Here is a 23,474-nt window from a genome sequence, read left to right as displayed (position 1 = left end):
AACATTATATTACAAATCCCGAGAAGTAACAGTTCTCCTTGAAAGATTTATCTAACAGGGTGTTTTGCACTCGCTGCTATCAATGATAAGTTGGAACATTAACAAACGGAAAAAAATCAGCTGATGGTTATCTCTGCCTACCTCATTTCTTGGGAGAAAGCATTCAATAACAGCATAGTGTCATAGAGTTTCAGGATCGATCATATGATTCTTTTTTAAAACATTTTTTTATTATCAATTATTAATTTGTAATTTGACAAAACTAATTGTGACCTTTGAGGTTTTAACAGACTATTTCTTTAACTTGTGTCTATTAGTGAGACACAGTACATATTGTGACTCTCAATGGACAACCAGGTACAGACTTCGAGCACCCCTGCCACCTAACCAGAAGAATAGTGATAAGTGCAGTGGCTAAAGGAGGCAGGGCAGTCAGGTGTTAGGAATACAAACATGTATTCCTAATAAGTTAATTACTAGATAGTATTAACATTTATACTAAACAGCAATATTTTAGATTGCAGGATTAAAACTAACAGGATGTGTCCTGGTGCTTTAAGTGGTACTTTAAACTGTTCAAATATGGTTGCTTCCCTTTAAGGTAAGGCAATGACTAAGAACTGCTCACCTCAAACAAGTTGCTTTGAGGAAGAGTGTCCTTTTAAATAATTTCCATCCTTAGTCCAATGCATGTCTTAATGAATCAAAGAGCACACATTTTAAAATACACATTTAAATGTAATCTTACAATGCATTTTATTGCTCTCCTTGAAGTCCTCATCTTCTTTATCAACTGAATCCGGTTCAGTACAAAATGTTTTAATGTTTTCATCCAAATACCAACTCAAATTCTCATCTATTACAGAAAACATTAGGATGAACTCATCAAAGTCTTTTTCATCTGCTTCCTTCATTTTACCTGAAATCAAATAAAGGAAATCACGTGATGACATGTAAAACACATCATGGTTGCAAGTGATCTCAAAGGTTACATAATATAGTTCTCTGGTCATGAAGCTCTGAGTTTTCCAACTTTGTCCTTGGTGGCAATGCTCATTTAATCATCAGTTTGTCATCATCTTGGGTAGTCAGACCACAAAATCCTGTTGACACATAAAGCGTTTTCCAAGCTGAACTTTGTAAGGTTCTTCAAAAATCAGAACCATGTCCAATGTTGGACTTTTTCTCCTTTTGGGTCGGTAACTTAGGCCATACATATTTAAAAGTTACAGTGGCAAAACAGTCATCAAACTCAGTTTGCTCAGAATGGTAACTAGAACTAGAACTAGAACTTCTAAAAGGTAAAGTAATCTATGAATTTATATAATAATGTAACAATTTGCATGAATCTAAATATTACACACCAATAAATAAGGTAGCATTCTTGCTATCTATTCTCTTTGCTGTATATATTTATTTGTCTTCATTTGTCATGTTGTGAATTCAGGACATGACTGCACTAGAGCTAAAAAATGTGTAAATCATTTCTGCTTGAAAAGTTCAACTTGGCACTCAATCCATTGAAACAGCACCAAAAACACATTACCTGTTTTGCATACGAGCATAGGCCCAACAAGACCAGAATAGACATCCATTGGTCCATCAACATGTGAATGATAGACTCTAGTCACACAAGCCTCGTTCTCAGCTGTTGGCCCTTGATCTGTCACAGCTTCCCAAGTGTAAGTGAAAGATTCCCCTGGCTTAACATCAGCACTTTTCTTCAATGAGTCTGGGTTATTATCTGGGTAGGAGGCACCTGTAGAGAACATTCACATTTTACTTTCACTTGATTTGATAATACAAATTTGAGTTCAGAGAATTCCCCCTCAAAAGTTAAATTTGTTAAAGAGTGCTGAGACTTAAACCCTCAAATTCTGATTAAATGAGCAAATATATTTTGATCTTGGTTTGTTCTTAAAATGGATGAAATGCAAAGACCCCATTATATGTTTTTCGCTCACTAGGTGGCAGATGACTTACTGCATCTATTTAATTGTTTTATTTACTACTCCATGTAACTTGACTTCATTGTCTAATTGATACTTTGGTCTTCTCTTAGACCAAACTGACTTCTCTCATATACTAGTTAGGTATTGATTTAAACACTTACAAATTTTGTAAAAACCTCACCTTTTTTAATGGTCGTAGTGGTGAAAACACCAACTGTTTAGTTCACCATTCTTAAAACATAATTGAGTGGGCAGGAATGGAAAAATCCATGGATGTGAATAGAATAAAAAGTGCAGGTTTTGCTTGAAGTCAAAGGGCCTGGTGGCCGATGGTTTGAGAGATAAATCATCTTGTGTTAGTTCTAAATTATGCTGGTATCTACCTACAAACTGACACTCTGTACATGGAAAGGAAAACAGTGATTCTGGCATTAGGCAGAATACAGGAACTTTGGGAGAAATATCTAAAAAGCTTAATTTCTCTACCAAGTGACTCCAAAATGGGAAGACGAGTTTGTGGTTGGTGGTGGAGTACCAATTACAAAATCATCCGATCTAATTAAATGTATATATTTAGTAAATATAATTTAAATTGATGATCATATTGATTTACCTTCATTCTCCTTTGTGTACTGAACCCCATGTGGGTGCAAACTGTATGTTCTAGAAGCAAAGTTTTTAAGATTGACAATAAGGGTGTCTCCAACCTCTGCCTTTATAATGGGGCCCAGAAATCCCAGCCAGTCTGGCTTCTTTACTTCTACTGTATAGGAGTCATCAGTGTATTGTTGATAAACAGCTTTCTTATAAATTCGGCCAATTCTGTTTGTGTCACGCAATAAAAATGTAGATGCATGTCTGAAATGAAGGAGAGACAGAAATCCTGAATGCAAGAAGAACAAAAACAACTCAGGGTTAGTTCATGTTCAAGATGAATAGCAGGCTGCTAGGGCCATATCACATGATTTCTGAATATCCAAACTGGCATGGAACAAGGAGACCTAGCTGGAGCTATTTTCCTTTTTGCTAAGGCATTTGACACAGTAGACCACGACATTCTACTGCACAAACTCAAAAACTCAGGTATTGGTGAACATTCGATAAACTGGTTTAGATCGTAAGTATCAGATCGCTCGCAATATGTGTCCATTTCTGACAGCGACTCCCGCCCTCTCCCACTCACGTGTGGTGTTCCCCAAGGTTCCATTCTCGCCCCCCTACTATTTACATTATTTATAAATGAGCTGCCTAATGTCTGCAAATCCTCAAACGTACACATGTACGCAGATGACACGGTAATCTATGCAAGCAATTCCGATCTACCGCAGCTTGAGGCTGTGCTCCAAGACCAGTTTACAGAGGTAGAAAAGTGCATCCCAAAAAACAAACTCTTCCTGAACACTGACAAAACTGTCACAATGATCTTTGGAACAGTACCTAAATTACACAAATTACACAATTCCCACCTATCCATCAAAACAATTTCAAATGGCACACTGACCGCAGTCGACTCTTTCAAATACTTGGGTATGATGTTAGACCCCAATCTATCTTTTGGCCTGAACATAGAAAAGCTTGCATCTAAACTTTATCCAAAACTAGGTGCCCTGTACAGAAACAAATCCTGCCTAAGCCTGACAGTAAAGGAAAAGATTGTACAGCAAATGCTGATGCCAATCATTGATTATGGGGATAGTATATGCATCTGCATCGCAATCCCACATTAATAAACTCAACACATTGTATAACTCGTTCTGCCGATTTGTGCTACAATGTAATTACAGGACCCACCATTGTGACATGCTAAAAGAACTAAACTGGCTGTCGCTGGAATCCAGATGCACCCTTCATCTTTCCAGCCTTGTGTTTAAGAGCTTTTCTCGGAAACTCCCACCCTACCTGAACACAATGCTTTCCCCAGCTGTTCCCACTTCCTATAACCTCCGATCCAGTACCAACACTTTACTTAGTCTACCTCAATACAAAAAGAAAGCAGCCCGATCCTCCTTCTCCTACAGAGCACCGCAATTGTGGAACAACCTCCCGCACAATTTAAAATCTTCCCTAAGCTTAAAGTCCTTTAAGAGATCCCTCTCTGCATACCTCAAAACAGAATGCACCTGTCATGGTTGATTATATATTTCCTACCTGTTCTTTGTTAAATTTTGTATATATTGTGTATCAATATTGTTTTTGTATTTTATTGTACACTAACTGTAACAATGCAATGATTTGTGGACCTAAGACATACTTGAAAACGAGAGAAATGTATCTTTCCTGGTAAAATATTTTATAAATAAATAAATATAACCAGAGTAGAAACAGTAAGTCTCCAGGAAACACAGCAATATCAATAGGTGAATGCATAATATTTTAGTTCTACCCTTGTGTTAGATTAGAGGATTTATGACCATGGAACTAATAATTAATCCTAATTAGAAAATTCAAATCAGTTTTTCTGGCCTGACCTCCATCTGAGTTTAGATTTCACAATAAATAAAAAAAAAAAAAAAAATCCACACATACATATTCAAAACTAGAAGCAAGCAATACAACCCATCTTTAGAAGAAGTCCGAGTCACAAAAAAATCACTAGGAAAGCAAATGGTGTAAGTGGTCACAGACTGTTCTGGGTTTCATGCGGCAGAAAGTAAACCATCCTGTGTGTCATGGGACACAGAATGTCTGTATGATATGAGTTTAGAGCAGAGAGCGCCAATCTTTATAAGCAAGGGGTCTAGGGCACATTTGGGCCCTCCAGTTGTTACCAAGGGCACAGATCAGATAAGGATTAGGATATACAGTGACAAAGCTAAATGTTTCCTCTGATCCTCAGTCAGGCCTTAGAAGATATGTATGGTCTTCTAAACAGAAGGTATGAGCATTATATTAAAATTGCAGGCCAAAAACAAAAAAACGTTACACAGTTTGTATTGGAATACATTGAAATGCATAGGCCTGGAGCTTCAGCTCCAATACAGCCTATGTTAATCTGGTTCTGGTCATACCTTTAAGTAGTGAAGAGCAAAAATATTTTAATCCAAAGAAATGGGACATCTTGGACAAGCCTACAGCTGGCAAAGGTATTACCAAATAACACACCTTATTGGATACAAATGTGGCAGAAAAAATAGGAGGAGAAACATATGTCTCCCATAAAGTTGTGTATTTATTTATCAATTTTATTAATTTATCTTTTTGTCTGATGCTTGCTTGCTAATTTCCCTTGTATGAAAACATTTTTTGTTTGCGGCATGATTTCTTGAAATTTATCCTTAAACAGGCAAGCTGATATAATTAAAAAGGCTGCAGTGGGGAAATAGGAGGCTAGCAGGTGTTAGTAGGGATAGAAAGATTATTTAAAAAAGTGGACATGAGAGAGGTCAAAGAAGGTTTACAAAAGTAGGAAATTAGAGAGTAGGGAAAGATGGAGAGAAAAAGACCAATAATAAATAATGAAAAAGCATAAAAGCTGATTCTAATTGGGTAAGGTGGCAAGCTATCCTTGAACAGTTCACCTGTGAAAAGGACCGTGGAAATGCCCAAATTAGGAGGGGAACAGAGAGGATCCAGGATGCAAAGAAAATAAACAAAAAAGGGTAAAAGGACTGTGGAACAAAATTTAAAAAAATAGTATGATAGATATAAAAAAGGCATACTCTATTGGGTCACATATCTAGAAAAATAGAATAACTATTTTGTGCTGTCTTATTTTGTACATCTGGTAAGGATATAACTATTTTGTATTCTGTAATTTATTCTCTCATTGGGGCTATTCAAATCCCAACATATAACAAAATAATGTGTCCATACTAGCAATGAAGAGCCTCCAAAGGTTCAAAGCTTTGAAGGCACTTCATTCCTAGTATGGAAGCAGGGTTTTGTTATTTGTTGGGATTTGAATAGCCTTAAGGGGTGACTAAAATATGTGGATTTTATATTTGTGGCTCTTCCTGTTTGACTTGTGTTATTATTGCCTGGGGATGCTTTTGCCCTTTAGAACTCGAGAACAGTGAGTACTTGAATGGTGCATTTGCTTCGGACAGAACTACTAAAAGGTGATTTAATTTGCATGCTGATGTTTTGTTTAACCTTGTATTGAAGGTGTTTTTTTTTGTATTAGTATCATCCAGGGTTATTCACTAAAGTGAAAATTCCATGTGAATTCAAAGCAAATGTCATTTCATTTTGTCATTCATATTTTATTGAGATGTAAGCATGGTACAAGACATAAGAATGAAGCAGTTTCAGAATATAGTAGCAAAATGTGGAGAGTTCACAACTTTTTCATGTCACATAGATTTGCTCAGTTGATAAATATGTCACTTTAAGGTTCTGTTAAACTAAGCACTGGTAGATAAAGACATCTCTTTTTTTTTGTAAAGTAAATGTTAGATAGTACATGGTCCAACTGAACTAAACTGAACTAAAACATGAGTGAGAGATGGACTGTGAAAGAATACAAGGGTTATTAACCACTGGGTCACGCAAAGACATTGTGAATAAACACAGTTCCGGGCTGTAGGAATTATAACCTACTACATGTAACATGCCAGGCAGAAAAGAGATGAGAGAAGACACGAGCGAGTAAACTACTAAAGTAGTGCATTGTACAATATAGCATAAATAAAAAAAGAACTAATCATATAACATCATCTGAAGGCTGATGTCCTGTAACCTCAGAGGAGCTCATAACTTACTTCTTCAAGTAGATAATAATAATAAATAACGCGTTTCGCCTAAAGAGGCTTCTTAAAGTAGTTAATAATAATAAATTATTATTATTATTATCTACTTGAAGAAGCCTCTTTAGGCGAAACGCGTTTAGATACTATGTTTTTAATAATTTGTAATAAAGGAATTATTTTGGCACCAAATATTTTGTTTGCCATATTCCTTTTTATTCTATATTTTATTTATTTGTCTTTCCCGGCTACACCAATATACCGTGAGTATATTTTTTATCTCTTTTTTACTGTTTATCCGCAAAACAGAGAGCACTATATTTTATTTCCTTTTAATTTTCGTCTGGGCCGGACCAATGCTGGACTTCTGACTCACACTACCTGCTGACCAGCGCTACTTCATACATCCTTGAGTGGGGATTATTCCACTTCACGTACTCAATATCAGAGCTGGATTTTAGCTCTGTAAAGTGTGAGTAATACTTATTACTACCATTTTATTATTTTACCCTGTTTACATACTGTACCATTGGGATCTTGTCTTCTGTTTTCTTTCTACATATCTCCACTGAACTACAAGTGTAAATCCGTGAAGACTACCTTCATTTCCAAGTACCCTCCATATTTTCGTGGATCACATTATTTTGGACTTATGATAAGGTTTTGGACTTATATGTATATTTTTATGTGATTTAGGCACACCCTTCCTTTCTGTTTTGTGTTTTTGTATTCTATACACTCTATTGTTTATCTAAAGTGCATAAGAATATGAGGGTCCCTCCTGGGAGACCAATTATTTCAGGTAACAACTGTCTAAAAGAGAGAGCAAGCAAATTTGTGGACAAGATCTTACATCCATATGTAATTGACCTACCATCTTACATACAGGATACCAAAGCCACTCTGCTAATTTTGGAAGGACTTCAGGTACTACCACATACCTTGCTTGCGAGCCTGGATGTTGTTTCTTTATATTCCAACATTCCGCACCAAGCAGGTTTACAGGCCTGCCGTTTCTTTCTTGAGTCCTCAAATTGCGTTCATTCTCGCCTTACTGGAATTTACATTGAACCATAATTACTTGACTTTCAATGGCAAATACTGCTTGCAGAAGACCGGTACTGCCATGGGTACAACTTGTTCCCCCACATTTGCAAATCTCTTTTTGGGTTGCTGGGAGCAACAAGTCTTAAAAGATCCACAATAGGGGCGTGGTTCCGGCTCCGTCCAAGATGGCCGCTTGAAGACAGAGCTCCGCTCCACCGTTCCCCGATTACAGCTATTAAGAGCGGCTAAGCTTACTTAATGGGGCGCACTAAACGCCCGGAGCATCCCCAGACCCCGGGGAATCCCCAGCAGGGTCCCCTGGACAATTATCTGCAGCAACAGCCCAGCGCGAGCGGCGACCCGGCTACTCCCAAGATGGCGCCTGCGCCGGAGCAGGGCCCAGCGCTCACCGCTCTGGAGCGAATTGAAAACTCCCTCAGGGACCTGACTGCTGCCATGGCCACTAAAACTGATCTACAGGTTATGGAGGCGAATATTCAGGAAGCTATGAGGAATGAAGTGGCAGGACTTCGCGCCGAGATCACAGCGCATACAGGCCGCATCACTACGCTTGAAGAAACAGGCGCGGCCCTGTCTACCCGCATGGCGTCCACGGACACCGCAGTTTCGAGACAGGGTGAACTGATCCTGGCTATGCGCCGTCATCTGGAGGATGTGGATAATAGGGGTAGACGATGCAACATACGTGTACGCGGGGTCCCAGAAACTGAGGGCCCCGAGGTGGCGACGGACATCCTCTTGGAGCTCTTCCATCTTATTATGCAATCATCCCCGCCTCCACAGATCCACTTTGAAAGGGCACATAGAGCTCTACGGCCCAGGAATGCGGATGACGGCCCGAGAGATCTTGTTTGCTGCCTCAGCTCATTCCCGGTGAAGAATGCCATCATGACGAAAGCCCGGGAGAGGCCATCCTGGCCCTTCAGAGGAGCCCAAGTTACACTCTTTAATGATTTGTCCCCCATCACTCTAGAGGCCAGACGAGCTCTCCGCCCTGTCACGACTGCGCTACGAGATCATAATGTGGTCTACAAATGGGGTTTTCCCTTTGCCCTGATGGCGAGACATCAAAACCGCTGGATCACTATGCGATGGCCGGAGGAAGTCCCACGTTTCATGGGAGAGCTGGGTCTTCCATCGCAGCCTATCACTAATTGGATTCTAGGCCCGCTGGGCCCACCGCCGAGAGCTCAAAGGGAACCCAGGCAACGACAATCCAGAGCTCCCTCTGCCCCCCGTACGGGAAGGTACCGGGATCCGACCTCACCAGAGGAATAACCGCCCCATCTCTCATAATTGATGCTGCACTCCCGCAGGATCTGGGCCTTGGAACTCAGCTTCAGATGGCGGACTCACCCCGACCACTGTGTGAGACGCACGTATTACGCTGCATACTCTAAGGTACTGTGGGGCATGTTTTTGGCACTTGGGAGGGGGATATTGGGCCCAGTTGGGTTTCCTTGGGGACTCCTACGCTTATGTTCACCATACCTGCTTTATGTACTACTATAATTTCCTCGATGACTCAACTGAGAACAGGCTACATATACATGTTTTTGGGGTTTGGGTGGGGGGGCTGGGGGGGGGGCGGATGTCTACGCTTGAATTGGGTCGTCCTCTGACAACGGAATTCTCCATGTTCTGGGACATTTGCTCGAGCGTTGGATCCTTTGTTGGGGCTTTGGGTGGGGGGTCCGGGGTTGGGGTGGGGGGGGGGGGTTTTGGGGAAGTACACCTACACATTGTTATTGCTGTTTACGGATGTTAGTGCCCGGTATACTGTATATTATTGTGTGTTTCATTGCCACCCTCTGAGGGCCTTGCTCGGTTACTTGCACACGTGGCACGTTGCGCCGTGTACACCTCCCTACTGTACTATGCAATCACTTCTTGACAAGCTTCTATGCCGGGTTACGACCAATCTAACCCTTTTCGTTGTGACCCGCCGCCCAGTTTGCTGCGGTCACATATTTCAATCAAAGGTGGGGCCCTCGTGGGTGGCAATCATCTGTGCATTTCCAGGTAGAGAACATATGCTTCTGTGTAGACAATCTAACCGAGCTCGCTTTTAATATAGGTACTGCTCTACATGAGGTCCGCTCTTCTCCCCCCCCCCCCCCCCCCCCCCCCCCATCGTGCCGCCTTCCCTCCCCTCCCCTCCCCCTCCCTCACCCGCGCTTGCCCATCCCGGGAGGAGTGTGCCCCCTAACTATGATGCAAGCCTAACCGCAGAATTTGATGGTATAAAATGTTTGTGCTGTTTATTAGTGTTTATCTGTCTGTTTAAATTTATGTGGAGACACAGGTATTGATACATGTAACCCTTTAGGGGAGATGGGTCTAAGGGGTCCCACGGGCCTTCCGGTACTGGGGGGCTGGAGAAGTAAACGTCACCCGCTGTCACGCCACGAGATAGAATGCTGCCCGTATGGGATCCTGATAGAGCGCCCTGCTGTGGGGTAATGCCCGGGGTGTGCCGGTTGTCTCTGGCAGTTACGTAATGACCCGACTTATCTGTATTTACTTTCCCTCTTGTTTCGATATCACAATCCATAAGCCTTGACCCCGCTGTCATTCTCCGGGGAATATTCATAGTCCTTTTACAACAGCCAAGGGGAACGGTTGGGAGTGGTTGCCAATTGTCCTTCGGAGAGGTAGTTTCCAGGCGGAGCTCGAGCTGTGCCTCCACTTTCTTACACTCGTGCTGTAGTCGTGGCCACATAGAGAGTGCTTGGGTTTCCTGGGCTGGTACCGGAACGAAGCACCTCTAGCGTTGGTCGCTGCACGGGAATACCCCCCTCCACTCGGGCGGGGGGCGTAGATTTGGGCTACCCCCAAATTCTGTGAGGGTATCGACGACAAGGATACATACCTCCTTTTAACTTCTTAACAGACACCTGACCCTGGTCCCCGGTCGCCTGTGGCTGACCCACCTTACGCCCACTACTCTTATCTCTAACTTCACTCTCATCCTTTCCCCCCCCCTCTCCCTCCCCCCCCACTCGCTACCCCCCCCTCCCCTTTTCTTCACTTAGCATTGGACTGACTGTCGCGCTCCCTGAGAGTTCTACGCAGCACCAAGGCAGCCCTTGTTTGTAGTGATATTACTCATCATGGCCTACCGCGAAGCACCCCTAAAGGTTCTCTCGCAGAACTGCAGAGGACTCAACATTCCTGAACGTAGATCGCACTTATTAAGGGAATTGAAAAGGAAACAAGTTGCGATCGCACTGCTACAGGAAACCCATTTTAGGGGAGAATCTCACCCCAAACTACGCAATCGACACTTCCCCACTAACTACTTCTGCAACCACCCTTCCGCACACAAAACTGGTGTGGCTATCCTACTGTCAGCTCACTTGGGATTTGAAGAACTAGATAGAGCGCAGGACTCATTGGGGAGATACCTCTTCCTTAAAGGAGTCATTGCAGATAAGATCTACACGATAGCCTCTATTTATGTCCCTAATAAGAGACAGGCACCGTTTCTCCGCAATGCACTTCAACAATTGGAGGAATTCTCAGATGGGACCCTGATTGTTGGTGGCGACTTTAATACCCCGCTGGATCCTATGCTGGACTCTTCCACAGGTCATAGCTGTATCCCACAACGTCACATCAGGTCCATCCGACAATCGCTGGACTCTCTGAGACTGGTGGACAGCTGGCGGGTGCTGAATCCTACGGTGAAAGATTACACCTATTTTTCTGCACTTCACAACCGATATTCGCGGATAGATTACCTTTTTATCACCCAAGAAGGACTCTCTCGCCTGTTGGGAGCCAACATTCTTCCGGCCACCTGGTCGGATCACGGATCAGTTGAAATGGAGTTGGCCTCCCCTCTCTACAAGCCGACTGGATGGACATGGAGACTTAATGAAGCCTTACTACTGGATCGGGAAGTTCAAGATCAGCTGCTCCGGGAGTTGGAGCAATATTTCCGGGAAAATGATACCCCGGACATATCCCCGATTTCTTTGTGGGAAGCGCATAAAAGCGTGATCCGCGGCATCTTTATCCGCATCGCCTCGCAAAAACGAAAAAAGTTCATGGCAGAAATGACCGAACTACATCGCACTATCTCCACGCTTGAGCGCAGTCATAAACGCTCTCAGCTAAATGCTGTCTATGGTGAACTGATGGAGCATCGGAGACGACTTAAAGCACTCCTCCTGAAAAGACACCTCAGGGCGGTGCAGCGAACCAAGGGCTTCTATTATGCCCACGCCAATAAAGGCGGTAAATACCTCGCCCGGCTACTAAAAGGCCCCATGCCTCACAGACAAATTCGCCAGCTAAAACTGACTTCAGGGGAAGTGTCTCCCTTCCCGGAATTGATAGCAGAAGAATTCCGACTCTACTATGAGAAACTTTATAATCTACAAGCACCGACCGGGGAGAGCGAAGCTATGAGACACCGCGAGAAAATCCGCGCCTATTTGTCAGACATGGAAGTGGATAAGTTGGACCGAGACTCCACGGGGCTCCTAAATACCCCAATTAGCGTGGATGAACTGGCCATGGCCTTAAAATCGTCCAAGACTGGGAAGGCCCCAGGCCCGGATGGCTTCTCTGTGGGATATTATAAAAAGTTTTCGGGGTTGCTTATACCTCGGCTCACCAACGCCATTAACGCGATCGGAGAAAGAGGTCCTTTGGGCCGAGAGTCAGTTGCTGCTACCATCACTGTACTCCTGAAGCCCGGGAAAGACCCGCTACATTGCGGCAGTTACCGCCCGATATCTCTGATTAATGTGGATTCCAAGCTATTTACCAAGGTGCTGGCGAATCGCCTCAAACACCTTCTACCCGGACTGGTTCATGCTGATCAGACGGGATTCATCCCGGGTAGGGAAGCCAGGGATAGCACCCTAAGACTATTTGCTGTCCAACACCATGCTCGGAGACAGGGGACCCGGCTAATGCTTCTTTCCACGGATGCGGAGAAGGCATTTGACCGGGTCAACTGGTCATACCTGCTGGAGATGCTACAATGGCAGGGATGCGGAGAGAGGTTCCTCACGTGGATCTCTGCCTTGTACACTGACCCTCGAGCAACGGTACGGGTCAATGGGGCCACGACCGCCGACTTCGCCATTCGAAACGGTACCAGGCAGGGATGTCCGCTCTCTCCTTTGTTATTCGCACTCCACCTGGAGCCACTTCTCCGAGCGATCAGACGGAATCCAGACATCCAGGGTTATGAATGGCATGGCACTCACCACAAAGTAGCGGCCTATGCCGACGACCTTCTCTTTTTTGTCCGCAATCCCAGGATTACACTACCTTGCCTCCTTTCGGAACTTGACAAATTCGGACAATTGTCCGGATTTAAACTTAACATCTCCAAATGCGAGGCGCTAAACATCACGCTCCCCTCGGAGGAATACCGATCACTGGAACCACAGTTTGCGTTCAACTGGCTATCTAGTAAAATGAAATACTTAGGGGTATGGGTGACCACGAACCCGGACGAAGTTTACGACTGCAATTTTTCACCTCTCCTTAAAAATATCCTGACGGACCTTTCCAAATGGTCCTATCCACATGTTACGTGGCATGGTAGAGTAGCAGTGCTTAAGATGAACATCCTTCCGAGGGTTCTCTACCTCCTACAGACTATACCCCTGGCTATTCCGATGAGCTTCTTTGCGGCCCTAAAATCAGGAGTGCTCAAATATATTTGGCATGGGGGCCGCCCCCGGCTTCGCCATGACCTCTTGTGCCGGCCGAGGACACAAGGCGGCCTAGCGCTCCCTGATTTCAAAAGGTATTATCAAGCCGCTATCCTACAGCGCGTTCTGGACTGGCACTCAACGTCGACCCCTAAACAATGGGTGGCCCTCGATAGAGGTCTCATAGGCCCAACGCTGGAGACGAGGGTCTGGGGATCCTCCAGGAGACGACCCACCCTGACGCCTAGCGAGGGGTTAGTCTCGCAGACCCTGCTTGGATGGCAATCCTTGAGGGAACAAGAACATGTGTCGCCGACGCCTAGCCCACTGCTACCGATTACTCACAATGCAGAAGTTGGAGGGGGGCTCCCGACTGAGGCATGGCCTATCGAGAGTGCACGTACATTCGTACCCATATACATGGTTCTTAGTGGTGGACGATTGCGGGACCTATCATCGCTCCTGGGGGATAGACCCCCTACCTTTCTCTCACACTTCCGCCACCTACAACTGAAACATTTTCTGGCCTCCATACCACACAATGCACGACTCCACAGGGAACTTACGTGGTATGAGCAGCTCTGTGATCAAGGTACCACCCTAGACCACGCAATCTCATCTCTATATATGCACTTACTCACCGGAGGCACCTCCACACGGATGGCATTCAAACGGCAATGGGAAGGACAACTAAGGAAGGATCTCACCGACCAACAATGGGAATCCGCGCTACTTTGGCAATGTAAGAGCTCCATGAGCTCTTATTATCAGGAGCTAAATTATAAGCTGATCTCCCTATGGTACAGGACACCGGTGTTGCTCCACCGCATCTTCCCTTCTACTCCCCCGACGTGCTGGAGATGTCAAGAGGAGCTCGGTACAGTGATACATATCTGGTGGGAGTGCAGGCTTATCATTCCCTACTGGGATATGATTAGAGAGGCGGTTCGGCTCATTCTAAGAGATCTACCAACGTGGGGTGCAGAACTGGCTTTATTACACATCTCCGCTCTACCCATACCAGTGTACAAGAAATCGATACTACGACACCTGCTTAACGCCGCAAAAGCTAACATTCCGGCACACTGGAAAACGGACGTGGTACCGACCAGAAGTGAGTGGATTAAAAGAGTGGAAGATATCCAGGGGGCAGAAGAAGCCCATGCTACCATCATGGGCCGGGTAGCCAGACACACTGAAATGTGGGCGCCATGGTTCTTCTACATTGCCAGCTGCCGACAGAACGGGGACAATCAGGGGCACGCAGCGCAGCTTCCAATGCCCCCCCCCCTCTAACCTCTTTTCCTACCCTCTTCTCTCTGAACTCTGGGCCACGGGGGATCTGGGCTCGGGACTGGCTAGACCATACACAGGACGGACAATTGACATCTCACGGTACATGACTGACCTGACTGCTGACTGAAGACTTTTCTGTGGACAACCTGGGGGTGGACGGTAGACCATGATCTCCGGGGACGCCCTCGGAGACCCTGGAGACCTAGATCACACTGGACACTTATCAAAATTGGACAACCACCGCTCTAGATCACCCCCTCAATGCCCCGGGGTGGCGCCCATACAAACTTATGCATTGAGAATTCGTGACCATTGACAAGGGTGATCAATTGACCCCTCTTTAAGTGGCTTAGTGGTCTGCTGGGTGTACTAGCTGGTGGATGTATCTCGAGCTCCGCTGTGGAACACTGTCTGGAGGGATAATTCCCACCACCGTAGAGTCTTAGATCCTGAATATTGGCCTTATCTGGGGATCCACTAGACAAAGGGGTTATGTATGGGAAGTGATGAGTAAGTACTCTATAGCGTCTTCACAGACCCAGAATTTTAACCTCTACGTTACTAACGGTTGACCCAATTTCCCTAACTCTGCTCTCATGGGATAGATCATGCCACCTGTTTCTACCCAACCTGAAACAACGTCACAACTAGAATAATCAGTGGTGCACTCATGCTAACACCTTGGGAATGTTCTGAGGTACTGTTCATTTACATATCTGAACCTGACAGTTGGGGAACTGCTACTGACCCACAAGATGAAGCTCGGATCTCCGGATCTGATACCGGTTAATAGTATTGCTCCTGTCTATGTTACAACTCACTAAATACTGAAACTTTGTATACATGTCTTACTCATGTCTTGAAAATATTGCTCAGATATCTGGCCTGCGAGCCACCTTTGTATTATTTATTATGCCTAAATAAACAGATTTACAAAAAAAAAAAAAAAAAAAAAAAAGATCCACAATATAGTCAGTACCATGGATATATTTTGAAGTGGTACAGATACATTGATGATATGCTCCTACTATGGACAACACTTTAAAGAATTTGTGGCTATACTAAACAACAACCAAGTAAATCTTACACTGACTCATGTCATCAATGAACATGAACTCGTCATTTTAGATCTCAAGATTTTACTAATGGAGGATGGGACTATTCAAACCGAATTATTTAGAAAACTGACATCTACCAATAGCCTCCTCCACTGGGATAGCCACCACCCATACAAATAGAAAGCATCAATACCATATGGACAATATTTAAGAGCTAGGAGGAACTGCTCTGAGCATTCTACATTCTATCAAGAATGTCAGATCCTAAAATCACGTTTTAAAACTTTGGGCTATCCGAACAAAGTTCTTAAGAGAGCTTTTCAATGTGCTAGTCAGACTAACAGAATAACTAGTCTCAAATCTACACGTACCCAATTCAATTCTCTGAATGGGGCTGGACAACAATTACACAGTCTCTTTCTAAACACTGGCCCGAATTACTGCAAAATGTTACACTCAAGCAGTCATTGCCTACTTACCCATCTCTTACGACCCGAAGATCCAAAAACCTAAAAGATCTTTGAGTGCACAGCTATTTGGCACCAATTCCATCCAAACCCAACTGGCTTACACGTACAAAGGGCATGTATAGATGTGACCATTGTAAGGCCTGCAACTATATTACTCCTTCTAAATCTACAACATCGACACAATCAAAGATTACGATTACAACCAATGCACTGGTGAACTGCAGCACTACTCAGGTACTATATCTAATTACGTGCAGCTGTGGGATCCAGTACATTGGGAAGACTTTTCAACAATTTCGCAATAGCATCCTTCTGTAGCGTTACTTACCTTATCCAGGGGCGGTCGCGGTCGCGGTCCTCTCTTCGAGCTGTGCACGGTCCTGCAGCACGAGCCGCACACGGCTCAATTAACGGCTTCACTAGTAAGGCGGGCAGTGACCGCGAGAAGCGGTCACGTGTCCCGCCTGAATCTAAGAGCGCACCGCGGGTCTCGGGCACGCTCTTAAAGAGACAGTGGGAGCCTAAATTGTCAAAAGGCTCCCATTGGCCCCTGTCATGCCACACTCCCCATACACTTACCTTCTGGGGGTGTGGATATGACAGGAGCCAATCAAATTAGTTTTGAAGCTATTTAATCTTACCTCTCCCTTTACTCCCTGCCCTATCGTGGTTTCTGTTTCAGTTCCCTTTAGCGCTCGTTGTGTTCAGTTGTGTTCCTTCGTATTGACCTTCGCTTTGTTTCTGACTACGTTATCTCTTTATCCTTATCTGTTCTGTTTGCTGGCTTACTGTTTTCTGTGTACCAGACCCCAGCTAGTCCTAGTTTACGCTGTCTCTCTGTGCCCTTGACCTCGGATTGTTCCTGACTCTGTCTCCTCTCATATACGTCGAGTCCGGCCATTCTAAGGTCCGGTAGACGTATCTCTCCTCTGTGTTGTCCTTTGTTTAGTTGAATCCTTTTTTTTTTTTTTTTTGATTGGGTAACTAAAATTATAGATCAGGGTGGTGCAGTAGACATTGCTTACCTAGATTTCAGTAAGGCTTTTGACACTGTTGCACATAGAAGGCTTATCAATAAACTACAATCTTTGAGTTTGGATTCCAATATTGTTGAATGGGTAAGGCAGTGGCTGAGTGACAGGCAACAGAGGGTTGTAGTCAATGGAGTATATTCGAAGCTTGGGCTTGTCACCAGTGGGGTACCTCAGGGATCTGTACTTGGACCCATTCTCTTTAATATTTTTATTAGTGATATTGCAGAAGGTCTTGATGGTAAGGTGTGTCTTTTTGCGGATGATACTAAGATATGTAACAGGGTTGATGTTCCAGGAGGGATAAGCCAAATGGAAAATGATTTAGGTAAACTAGAAAAATGGTCAGAGTTGTGGCAACTGACATTTAATGTGGATAAGTGCAAGATAATGCATCTTGGACGTAAAAACCCAAGGGTAGAGTACAAAATATTTGATAGAGTCCTAACCTCAACATCTGAGGAAAGGGATTTAGGGGTGATTATTTCTGATGACTTAAAGGTAGGCAGACAATGTAATAGAGCAGCAGGAAATGCTAGCAGAATGCTTGGTTGTATAGGGAGAGGTATTAGCAGTAGAAAGAGGGAAGTGCTCATGCCATTGTACAGAACACTGGTGAGACCTCACTTGGAGTACTGTACACAGTACTGGAGACCCTATCTTCAGAAGGATATTGATACCTTAGAGAGAGTTCAAAGAAGGGCTACTAAACTGGTTCATGGATTGCAGGATAAAACTTACCAGGAAAGGTTAAAGGATCTTAACATGTATAGCTTGGAGGAAAGACGAGACAGGGGGGATATGATAGAAACATTTAAATACATAAAGGGAATCAACACAGTAAAGGAGGAGACTATATTTAAAAGAAGAAAAACTACCACAACAAGAGGACATAGTCTTAAATTAGAGGGACAAAGGTTTAAAAATAATATCAGGAAGTATTACTTTACTGAGAGGGTAGTGGATGCATGGAATAGCCTTCCAGCTGAAGTGGTAGAGGTTAACACAGTAAAGGAGTTTAAGCATGTGTGGGATAGGCATAAGGCTATCCTAACTATAAGATAAGGCCAGGGACTAATGAAAGTATTTAGAAAACTGGGCAGACTAGATGGGCCGAATGGTTCTTATCTGCCGTCACATTCTATGTTTCTATGTTTCTATGTTTAATCCTGCGTGTTGGGGTATATATTCGTTACACCTTCAACATGTGGGTTCCACTAAAAATACTCTAACACCGACACCAGTAGCCAGACATATTGCGAACTTTCATCAAGGCAATATGGATTGAGATTCCAAGTAATTGAAAAACTTATACCAAATCCTAGCAAAGGCAACTTCAATCAGCAATTACTTCAAAAAGAATCCCAATGGATTTATTCTTTCAGGACCATGACCCCACAAGGACTCAATGAGGAGTTTAACTACACTCCGTTCATGCATTAAAATAGATGGATTTAATGAATTCATTAATCTGCTGGTTTTGTCTACATATTTTCATTTATATTTTTTTGTTTCTAATTGCCATATGGATTTACATCTCATATATACCAATTAATCATCATTAATCTACTTTCTATACCATTTTTATTTATTTATTTCTATATCTATTTACCTTTATTATTATTATTATTATTTTTTTTTAGACACTCTTATTAATGTTCTAATGTTGGATTTGATATCCAAAAATCATAATATGCAAATAATCTATAGCGCTCTTTTCTGCAATTTATTTTAATTTAATTTTATTTTATTTATTATTCATATTTAGTTTCAGTGGATTGCTACAAATCACAAGTTAATTACAAATACTTAACATGACTATAAGAATACTTATAATACTTTGTGGAATGGAACTTCATTCAATTCAATTTAATGATTGTCATAAAACCGTATGTTAAGTAAACTTTTAACATGTGTAAATTCTGAACATCAGTACAAATGTACTTACAATAATTTGTAAATTACAAAAACCTTTTTGGATTATGCTGACCACCATTCTACGTCAGACAGTAACTGGTGATGTCATTACTGATATTCACCAATCACGATCCAGAGCGCGTTATTTAAACTTAAACTGCCAGGATTTCTGTTCGACTTTGAAGAGCCGCTTACCAGCGAAACGCGCGTCGGGGCTTCAAACCTGACAGCCTCAGCCTCTCGATGTCTACTTTGACTAATCTCTCTTGGTTTATCTAAGTTAATTTATTTAAATACTTTGGGTGTGTAATGGAGCTTCCTGTACCCCGGTTGGGTACCTCCGCCGACGGATGCTCCAAGTGCTCACCGAGGCTCCGAAGCACTCCACCAGACACCATTAGCACCGCAGTCCCGACGTCCAGCGTTACAGCTCAGCTGGGAACTCGCCGTCTCCTACCCACCCTGGACCTACGACAAGGCTCCAGGTTCCAGTGGGTGAACCTCTCTTCCTCCAGAGAGTCAAGCAGGAACAGCTCTTAAAAGAGCTAAGTGATTATAATCCCAGGGGATTATAGTGATATAGCAATCCTCTGCGTCAGTGGTGTATTTTGGATTTGTGCTACCCGAGGCATGACTAAATTCAGGCACCCCCAAAATCTAAATTTGCCACCCCAATTCGTGTCAAGGCCACTTTTTTTGACTGACGGACACATGCCCTCATTGATACATGCACTGATATACACTCACTGACAGATACACAGTCATTGGCACACACATACAGTCATTGACACACACTGTTTAACCAACACACACTTTCACTGACAGGCACACACTCTCAGATCCACATAAAATTACATACACACACTGACACACACTCACAGGCACACCCCTTCTCACTGAAAAACACACACTTTCACTCACTCACAGACACACCCTGACAGCTACACTCACTCACTCACAGTAAGGTGGACAGCCCCAGAACATGAGGCAAACAAGGCCTGGGAGCTTGGGGTGGAAATTTTTGGTGCCCCCCCTAAAAGTGCCACCCTAGGCAAATGCCTTGTTTGCCTTGTAGTAAATACATCCCTGCCCTGGGTAGCTGCAGCCTTTTCCCCCACACATGAGACAGAGACTCTATGTTGAGGGTAAAACAGGAACTCAAGGTTTAATGGGACACACTGGCCTTTTATACAATTTTACCAACAAGGTTGAGGCCCAGGTGTACCTTGTTGGGCACAGGACACAAGATCAACAAGCCAGTAAAAACAGCGGTTTACATTCAGACACTCCCATACCGTGTACACAATTCCTCCCCCTAACTGTGATATAATTAACAAAGATAATGTATTAACTTAATTAACTCTAAGCAGAAAAAACATACATTTTTATAAAGTACCATAAGTACCCCAAAACATGTTACATCCCCTAATAGCCCTGATCTGGGTGAACAACATATCCAAAAGTTACCCAGATCAGATCAGGGGTTCAGAAATTTTATGGAAGTCATATTTGTGCCCAGGCGAACCCAGGATTTCATGCCCAAAACAGTTCCATAGATTCACGGCTAAGTGCCGCTGGAGGACCGACTGGAAACCGCAAGGTTTTCATGACGAAAATAGTTCCAGGGCATTCGTGGCTATGTCCCCCTGAATCCTGTTCGTGGTTTTAGTCCATGCGAACAAGATGGCCGCCACCAATGTTTAAAGTGCCAATAGGCACCATTAGGGTCTCTCAGCCAAAATAAATTAATGGGGCCATAGTCACAGGGCAGGAGGCTGGCAAACAGGCCCCTCCAAAAACCAGTGGCGAGGTCATTTTCGCCACTGGGTGGCTTGGGGCTCCGGTCTATTTAGCCGTCTGCAAACCACGGCGATTATATATACTGCCGTGTTAGAGATAATACTCAGTTGACCCACAGTCACATTTTGCAGGGGGCTTTAGTCTTAGGAAGCTAGTTTAGAGATTTATATCGATAGGTGCCCTCGAAGGCACAGATGAACTCCAATATATTTACCATAGGAATTCTTGGATCCTATCCTTAACATATACTAGCACTAACAGTATTTTAGATCTCCAGCATTTGTGCAACTTTGCAAATGCTTTGAGTTTGGAAACAGACCTGTGTAAACTCCTTTGTAAAGTTTCATTCTACTGGAAGGCATCTCACAGCATATATCGTCCAGGCAATAGTTATAACTGTTTAAGTGACATGGATGTATTGCTGGACTTATCCTTTAGATTTTCTTTAGATTTTAGTACTATTGCAACAGCTGCAAATGAACCTTTGTGTTCTGACTATCTGTACTTATGCTCTTCATGTTGCTACATGCATCTTGCTACTTTATTACTGCATCAATTAGTTACTAGTCTAAATCTATATTTTTCGTTCTACCATTTGAAACTTTAATTCACAGTGAGGACATGCCCTCTCACGGTCTGTGTACATTGATATCCTTTCAAATTTGCTTTTTATACATTTAGGTTTTTGTTTATAGTTGTTGACTATCCTATTAATTGTCTTTTTACATTTTTTTATATACATCTCAATATTAAAAGTTATATTTAAAGATACATTTAAACATAGGACAGTGCTCCTTCCTTTTCGACTTAAATTCCTCAACTAGGGATAACCCCTTCAATGCCCTAAGATTTGTTCTTCATTAGCTACCACTATTTCTAATTTAGCAAAAATGTATATAAGTGTATATACGTCTAACTCTATCCTGCACTTGTGGAGTAGTAGAAAACAATGCACAACATGCTCATATCATAGTAGTTGAACAATTACAGGATTATTAACTAAAATGAGAATTGTGAATTAAAAGTGAATTTCAAATTTAAAAGTCAAAGTAGCCAAAATAGAACCAAAGCTTGGAAAAATGTTTCGCTTTTGGCAAACTTGACCTTAAATTTAAATTTACTTTGAATTTCCAACTGTAAATATTTATTGCTATAGATAATTAGATGACAGATCAGTACATCAACATAATCTTCTCAAGAAAGAACATTATTAAAATTGATACTTACTCATCATCAGCTATAGTGTTACCAGAAATGATGTTCCTCTCAGAAGGAGCATAATCCCAAAGTATTTCCCTAATTGCAATGTAATATGTTCTCTTTCTTGCAGCTATACATCCAAGTCCTAAAAGAAGTAGCAGGCCTATTGGAAAGAGCTTCATCTTCTTCTAGATGGCCAAGCTGGACAATAGAGAACTAGCTCATTTCAACACCTCGGATCCTTTTTATGGCTAGGTTAACTGTGATTAGCAAATTTTTTTTACCAGAATTTCATTACAAAGTCCTCTTTAGTGATTTCCAAAGCAAACACAGGTGTTCCAGTAATCTCATATGTCAGTGTACTATTTGTACACTATTTGTATGTTGTACTATGTCAGTGTGCTTTGTTTTAACTCTATACATTATTTTATTTAATTGAGATACCAGTTGGATGCCTTCTTTCCTATAAGGAAAAATGCATTGTTTCACTTCCACTTTCCTTAAAGGAACACTATACCATTAGGAATACAATCATGGTATTCCTAATGCTATATCGATCCCCTACCTATGCAGATGTCCCTTTCTGAGGGTATAAAAGATGAGTATTACTTACTCTTCTTCCATCGTTGTGCTGGTCTTGAAATGGCTGCTCTGCCTCCCTGGCCAAGGTCATCAATAATCATGTTTATGATTGTTAGTATTTTTATAGCACTAACATATTTCGCATTGCATTACAATTATTGAATGGGAATATTTGAGAAGTACGTACAGAATAGATGTAGAAGACCCTGCTCAAATGAGCTTGCAATCTATGATCTATGATCTCAGCCAACCCAATCCTTCTCCAAAAGGAAGCACTGGGAGGCTAGTGTGCATGCACAGCAGGTTGGAACACTGCACCAATCGAATGCTATTCTACGAGTAGCATTTCTCACAGGAAAAAAGCATCTAGCGAGTGTCAGGAACATAGGTTCTAGATATGTGTTAAACCCCTAATGGAAACATTGCAGTTTCTATAAAATGTTTTACATTGCAGGGTTAAAATTAAAGGGCCACCGCAGCCAGACCACTCCAGTTAAATTAAATAGTCTGGGTACTTTTAATGGTCATGATCGGGTAGAATGTGCAAACCAACACATATACTTTTACACACATTAATATTACATTTGCATAATACATGTTCTACTTCAATAATTCATATAAACAATGTTATAATTCAATTTATTTAAAAAATAAAAGAGTAAACAATTTATAACTATCAACTATAAAGTTTCCCAACTCTGTTCTATGCACTAATGGTAACCTAGGGTGCAAAGTGG

The 23,474-nt window shown here is 42.6% G+C and overlaps 1 protein-coding gene across 1 annotated transcript in view; it reads right to left on the bottom strand.

Annotated features, from left to right (window-relative positions):
- LOC134586721 (ceruloplasmin-like) overlaps positions 1-22,414 on the bottom strand; it is a 67,688-nt gene extending 45,274 nt beyond the window's left edge. The window contains exons 1-4 of the mRNA XM_063442476.1: positions 22,183-22,414; positions 2,566-2,810; positions 1,547-1,759; positions 749-919 (exon numbers count right to left, since the gene is read on the bottom strand). Of these exons, the coding sequence (XP_063298546.1) occupies positions 749-919; positions 1,547-1,759; positions 2,566-2,810; positions 22,183-22,337 (784 nt within the window). The 5' untranslated portion in view covers positions 22,338-22,414. The remainder of the gene's footprint in view (positions 1-748; positions 920-1,546; positions 1,760-2,565; positions 2,811-22,182) is intronic.
- Positions 22,415-23,474: the final 1,060 nt, after the last annotated feature.

Source organism: Pelobates fuscus, chromosome 2, assembly GCF_036172605.1.
Source record: "Pelobates fuscus isolate aPelFus1 chromosome 2, aPelFus1.pri, whole genome shotgun sequence".
Lineage (NCBI taxonomy): Eukaryota > Metazoa > Chordata > Amphibia > Anura > Pelobatidae > Pelobates > Pelobates fuscus.
Note: the sequence above shows the minus strand (reverse complement) of the source record. Positions and strands in the feature narration are given on the sequence as shown.